The following is a 7,113-nucleotide window of genomic DNA, read 5'->3' as shown; positions in this document are numbered from 1 at the left end:
AAAGAGTTGACTCATTGGAAAAGACTCTGATGCTGGGTGGGAGTGGGGGCAGGAGGAGAAGGGGATGACAGAGGATGAGATGGCTGGATGGCGTCACTGACTCGATGGACGTGAGTCTGAGTGAATTCCAGGAGTTGGTGGTGTGCTGCAATTCATGGGGTCACAAAGAGTCGGACACAACTGAGCGACTGAAATGACTGAATGCCCAAAGTATATTAAAAGCAGAGGTAGTAAAATAACCCCTTAACTGATACCCTTTCCTTAATTTTTAGGAAGGGCTGTATTTTCTGGGAGTGAAAGTGAAAGTCATTCAGTCATGTCCGACTGTCTGTAACCCTATGGACTACACAGTCCATGGAATTCTCCAGGTCAGAATACTGAAGTGGGTAGCCATTCCCTTTTCCAGGGGATCTTCCCAACCCAGGAATTGAAGCAGGGTCTCCTGTATTGCAGTCAAATTCTTAACTAGCTGAGTTACCAGAGAAGCCCAAGTTTTCTGGGGGTGTCTCTGTTAATCACCTCTTGGAGCTAGATATAGTGCTGTCCCCCAGAATGCTGGAGGACAGGTAAGAGGAAAGGTGAAGGGAAGGGTTCCTGGCTAACGTTTCCATATCTCGAAGACAGTTTTAGGTTGTAACCATAGATTTATATGTTCATTTTTGTAAAGTACCTACCTATGTTTATTGTGGACAAGGTTCATTATTTTGCAACATCTAAGATTTTTAGATATCCTGAGGTGACAGTGTATGATAAAAAGTAGAGCTAATGAATTAATCAATTTGTAAATATCTTTGTTTCTTACCTGGAGAATTACCATGGACAGAGGAGCCTGGCAGGCTGCAATCCATGGGGTCACAGTCAGACACAACTCAGCGACTAAACAAAATATATATGTGTATATATATATATATATTTATATATATTATTTATATGATGCATATAATGTATAATTATATATATATAATGTATATTATATATACATATATATAGCTCAGCTGATAAAGAATCGCCTGCAATGCAGGAGACCTGGGTTCGATCCCTGGGTTGGGAAGATCCCCTGAAGGAGGGAATGGCTTCCCACGCCAGTATTTTGGCCTGAAGAATTTCATGGACTGTATAGTTCATGGGATCACAAAGAGTTGGATATGACTGAGCAACTTTCACTTCAAATATATATATATACACACACATGCTAAGTTGCTTTAGTCACGTTGGACTCTGTTGGACCCCATGGACTGTAGCCCGCCAGGCTCCTCTGCCCATGGTGAATCTCCAGGCAAGAATACTGGAGTGAGTTGCCATGTCCTTCTCCAGGGGATCTTCCCAACCCAGGGATTGAACCCCTGTCTGTGTCTCCTGCATTGGCAGGCAGATTCTTTACCACTAGTACCACCTGGAAAAGTGAAAAGTGAAAGTGAAGTCGCTCAGTAGTGTCCGACTCTTTGCGACCCCACGAACTGCAGCCTACCATGCTCCTCCATCCACGGGATTTTCCAGGCAAGAGTACTGGAGTGGGTTGCCATTTCCTTCTCCAGAGGATCTTCCTGACCCAGGGATCGAACCTGGGTCTCCCGCACTGTAGGTAGATGCTTTACCGTCTCAGCCACCTGGAAAGCCCATGTATATATATATGTGTGTATATATATATATATATTTGGCATGTCATGAGGCATGCAGGATCTTCCTTGACCATGGATTGAACTCTTGGCCCCTACATTTGGAGAGCAGAATCTTAACCTCTGGGCCACCAGGGAAGTCCAAATATATTTGCTATAATTGATAAAAATAAATCATTTAGATATGGAATTGTTAAACCATCTCTAAGAAATGTATCTCGGGACTTGTTCATTAGGTTGGCAGCAGATGAGCAGAAGGAAGTATAAAAGGAGGGATGTATATGGGTGTGTCATACTTGTATTTAGATGATAACCGCTGATGCGTGTACATCTCTAGGCTGTATCACAGGAACATTTTGTTAAGAAATTCAATGGAAACATACTTCCTCGCTAATACTTTAATAGTTTAGCGTGGATGATGAATCCTCTTAGAAGCATTATACTTCGTGTACTCTGTTGCTCTGTGTCCCATTTTTAATTGAGCACTAAGGGAATGTAGTATTTTAATCATAACTCTACCAATATCTTTATCTAGTCCATGGGGTCGCTAAGAGTCGGACACGACTGAGAGACTTCACTTTCACTTTTCACTTCCATGCATTGGAGAAGGAAATGGCAACGCACTCCAGTGTTCTTGCCTGGAGAATCCCAGGAACGGGGGGAGCCTGGTGGGCTGCCGTCTATGGGGTCGCACAGAGTCCAACACGACTGAAGCGACTTAGCAGCAGCAGCAGCAGCAGAGAGCTGTTGCTATTTTTGTCTCTTATGAAATATTTATTGCTAAAGCAGGATTGCATTTTTTTCCCGCACTGAGTTGGTATAGTATATTCTTGGTTATCAAAATACTCATATAGCTGTGGGATAGTGAAATGGTAAGTATTCATGATGTGTGAGAAAGCATGATACATAACTGCATGATCTTATTTACATAAAAATGGATGCTTAGTATCAAGCGGTAAGCTGCTTGTGATTACGGATGACTGTTTTCTATTTCTTGTGTTTTTCAGTTGCCTATTATGTTTAAGAAATGTATGGCCCTAACAGAAGCAGAAGATATTAAGAAGAGGTGGCAATAATACACAGAAGAACTATACAAAAAAGACCTTCATGACCCAGATAACCACGATGATGTGATCACTCATCTAGAGCCAGACATCCTGGAATGCAAAGCCAAGTGGGCCTTAGGAAAGATCACTATGAACAAAGCTAGTTGTGGGTGATGGAATTACAGTTGAGTTATTTCAAATCCTAAAAAATGATGCTGTGAAAGTGCTGCACTCAATATGCCAGCAAATTTAGAAAACTCAGCAGTGGCCACAGAACTAGAAAGTCAATTTTCTTCCCAATCCCAAAGAAAGGCAATGCCAAAGAATGCTCAAACTACCACACAATTGCACTCATCTCACACACTAGCAAAGTAATACTCAAAGTTCTTCAAGCCAGGCTTCAACAGTACATGAACTGTGAACTTCCAGATGTTCAAGCTGGATTTAGAAAAGGCAAAGGAACCAGAGATCAAATTGCCAGCATCTGTTGGATCATTGAAACAGCAAGAGAGTTCCAGAAAAACATTTACCTCTGCTTCATTGACTACTCCAAAGACTTTGATTGTGTGGATCATAACAAACTGTAGAAAATTCTTAGAGATGGGAATACCAGACCACCTGACCTGCCTCCTGAGAAATCTATATGCAGGTCAAGAAGCAACAGTTAGAACTGGACATGAAACAACAGACTGGTTCCAAAACAGGAAAGGAGTACATCAAGGCTGTATGTCACCCTGCTTATTTAACTTATATGCAGAGTACATCATGAGAAATGCTGGACTGGATGAAGCCCAAGCTGGAGTAAAGACTGGCGGGAGAAATATCAATAACCTCAAATATGCAGATGACACCACCCTTATGGCAGCAAGAGAAGAACTAAAGAGCCTCTTGATGAAAGTGAAAGAGGAGAGTAAAAAAGCTGGCTTAAAACTCAACATTCAAAAAATGAAAATCATGGCATCTGGTCCCATCACTTCATGGCAAATAGATGGGGAAAGAATGGAAACAGTGGCTGACTTTATTTTGGGGGGCTCCAAAATCACTGCAGACAGTGGCATGGCCTGCAGCCATGAAATTAAAAGACGCTTGCTCCTTGGAAGAAAAGTTATGACCAACCTAAACAGCATATTAAAAAGCAGAGACATTACTTTGCCAACAAAGGTCCATCTAGTCAAACCTATGGTTTTTCCAGTATTCATGTGTGGATGTGAGAGTTGGACCATAAAGAAAGTTCAGAGCCAAAAATTGATGCTTTTGAACTGTGGTGTTGGAGAAGACTCTTGAGAGTCCCTTGGACAGCAAGGAGAGCCAATCAGTCTATCCTAAAGGAAATCAGTCCTGAATATTCACTGGAAGGACTGATGCTGAAGCTGAAGGTCCAATACTTTGGCCACCTGATGCACAGAACTGACTCAGTGGAAAAGACCCTGATGCTGGGAGGAGAAGGGGACGACAGAGGATGAGATGGTTGGATAGCATCACCAACCGAATGGACATGAGTTTGAGTAAACTCTGGGAGTTGGTGATGGACAGGGAGGCCTTGCGTGCTACAATCTATGGGGTCGAAAAGAGTCAGGCACAACTGAGCAATTGAACTGAACTGAAATTTTAAGAAATGTCATTTTTTAAAACCTTAAAAAAAAACAACAACAACAAACCCAAAACCAAGTGTATAGTCCTGTTGAGGAAGCAATCTTATAGATGAGTCAGAGATCCAGATGACAGCGTACACCAGCCAGTATATGATGTGTGGGCCCCCTCCTGTACATTTGCCAGGCTTTGTCCATATCACGTGGGGTTTGAGATCAAGATCCTTAATTAGAGTTTGAGACTTTAATAAAGATCTTACTGCAATCCATAAGTGCAAAACCAGAAACACCTACAAGGTTGCCAGTAGGACAGAGGGTGGATGACAATTGCTTATCTATAGAACATTATGCAGACATTGAAAAGAATGGAGAAAAATGACATTGAGGTAACATGAAAGGATGATGAAGACATAATTTTATAGAACAAAAGCTGTATAACTCCAACTGTATAAAAATGATCTATGTCTCTCTCTCTCTATGTATATCTTTATGTATTATATATGTGGATCTATGTATATGTGTATATATATAAATGTAGATAGAATAGAAAACTGATGCCAAATTTTTACCAGTGGTTACCACTGGAGACCCAGAATGTGGAGCAATGATGAAGAGGAACTTGTATATTTTATCTACAGTTTATAAATCTTTTACAGTGAATTGTATCATACATTTCTCTGTTAGATTAAGTGGACTCAGATGATAGAAAAAAGTAAGAAGTTTATTTTATAATACAAGGGAGGATGAGTTTGCTTCTAGTTTCTGGATGAAATTATAAAAGATAATACATTTGGAAGACAGAAAGGATCCATAAACTAATACATAAAGTTGTTTTGATAATAATTGGCTCCTATTTTATCCACATCCTCCTAATGAATCCCAGCACTTATCAACAACCAAGATAGTAACCTCTGCTTTCCTTGGCAACTGGAAAGGGAAGATAATTCTCTTTTCCAAGGGCCACATTTTTATGCTTTCAGATACACCTAAAATGTCTATAAGGCCTCTGAATTGCATTATAGGAAAGGCAGGGCATATTACATAATTATTCAGAGAAAATATTTCAGTCTAGTTCTTGCCTAAATATGTGTAAGGGAGATGGATATTGAGAAAGGGGGGTGAGCATGTGCAGGGATGCAGCAAATGAAATTTAGCAGGAATTTGACTTGCCTGGCATTTATCTGTGTTGGGCACAACTTGACCACTCTTACACTTGTGTTACCACACACCCTCACTTCCCCTATCCCTATCCTTTTTCTCCTTACTGGCCTTGAGGCAGGGTGTATAAAAGACATCAGGCAACTGTGAAAACCACTTAGCTGTAGACTCCTGAGCAGAAGTTCACCCTCCTGGGAACAACTCTAACACAAGTCTTTTCCACCATGAGCCTCAGACCTGACGCCACCTCCTCATATACCGTGCCCAGCCCGCTTCCTGTCCTACAGGTGTTGCTGCTGATGTCACTGCTCCTGGTGATGCTGGTTCCCTCCACCAATGGAAAACGTAAGAGAAACTTTAGGGAGAGGTGAATAGTAGACTCTCTGCTTCTCCTAACCTGAGGCTGCTTCTGCTGCAGCTGTGTCTGGGGGAGGGACTGCCTTAGTGCCCCTGGGACTAGAGAAGGGCACTATATGAATAATTACAAATGGAGATGCTGCACTCTGTGGGCACTTGACCTGTGCCAAGAATTCTGCTCGGTGCTTTAGTAAAGGTTGACAGGTCGATCATATTCACAATGGCGTTGCGAAGGAGGTACTCATCAATATATAAGATCTAGGAGATAATTATAACCACTAATAGAATCATATCTTCTAAAAAAAAAAAGAATCGTATCTTCTGCCCTAGTTAGCAGTAAAGAGAGATTTCTACATATTGAACTTCGCTGCTTGTGTGTGAAGACCATCTCTGGCATTCCTTCCAGTAACATCCAAAGTTTGGAGGTCAACAGGGCAGGACCCCACTGCAACAAAGTCGAAGTAATGTAAGTCTCTGCTTCTCTAGTATTGCCACCCTAAGGAAGCCCTCCATCCTCCTCCCTACCACCACTGCTGGATCCCTTCTGATGATGGCCAGGATGCTCACAGATAACTCTACTCTCTCTTGCAGAGCCGAGTTGAAGAATGGGAAGAAAATCTGCCTGAATCCGGAAGGCCCCCGAATCAAGAAAATAGTCCAGAAAATATTGGAAGATGGTGGGTTAGCTGCTTAATCTTTTTCACTTTCTGTCAAACCTTTTTATCTCCCAAGAAGAACAGAAGTTGAAATCTTGGCTTTCTAGAGTTCTTATTTATCCAGGATACCTAGTCATACCGTATTAAACTTTGGATATGTTTTCCATTCTGTCTCAAAAAGTCACAATTTGCTCTGAGATGGCTGGTTAATAGATGACAGGGAGAAGATAAAATTAAGCATGGCTAGGGTGTAAGACAGTCTCAAGGATGTATTGTATAACAGGAGGAATATAACCAATATTTTGTAATAACTCTAAATGGAAAGTAACCTTTTAAAATAGTATAAACATTTTAAAAATTAATAAAAAGGAAAGTAACCAAGGCTTGTTTCAAAATACAATATATGTTTTACTCCCTAACTCTTGGCTAAATGTGGTAATGTGTTTTGCATTTCTTTCTTTAAAAGTTTCTTTCCAAAACCATTTGTCTTAACTTATTGTGCTCCACTGTACTGATAGTCTGGACATGACCATGATGATTCCGTAACGGTCAGTGATATTAGAAACCACACAGAGCCCAGCATGGAGCACTTGCTGAATAAATGTTTATTAATACATTTAGATATTTAATAGATTTTTCATTGTGTTAGTCCTAGGATGTCTTGTTTCAAAACATTAGCTGAAAGATTTTT

The 7,113-nt window shown here is 40.9% G+C and overlaps 1 protein-coding gene across 1 annotated transcript; it reads left to right on the top strand.

Annotated features, from left to right (window-relative positions):
* Positions 1-5,535: 5,535 nt before the first annotated feature.
* PPBP (pro-platelet basic protein (chemokine (C-X-C motif) ligand 7)) lies at positions 5,536-6,803 on the top strand. The gene is made up of 3 exons (XM_010838181.1): positions 5,536-5,754; positions 6,097-6,232; positions 6,358-6,803. The coding sequence occupies exons 1-3, from the start codon at positions 5,634-5,636 to the stop codon at positions 6,458-6,460; spliced, it is 360 nt and encodes a 119-aa protein (XP_010836483.1). The 5' UTR covers positions 5,536-5,633; the 3' UTR covers positions 6,461-6,803.
* The last annotated feature ends 310 nt before the right edge of the window (positions 6,804-7,113 follow it).

This window comes from Bison bison, unplaced genomic scaffold (genome assembly GCF_000754665.1).
Source record: "Bison bison bison isolate TAMUID 2011002044 unplaced genomic scaffold, Bison_UMD1.0 scf7180017864092, whole genome shotgun sequence".
Taxonomy (NCBI): domain Eukaryota; kingdom Metazoa; phylum Chordata; class Mammalia; order Artiodactyla; family Bovidae; genus Bison; species Bison bison.
Note: the sequence above shows the minus strand (reverse complement) of the source record. Positions and strands in the feature narration are given on the sequence as shown.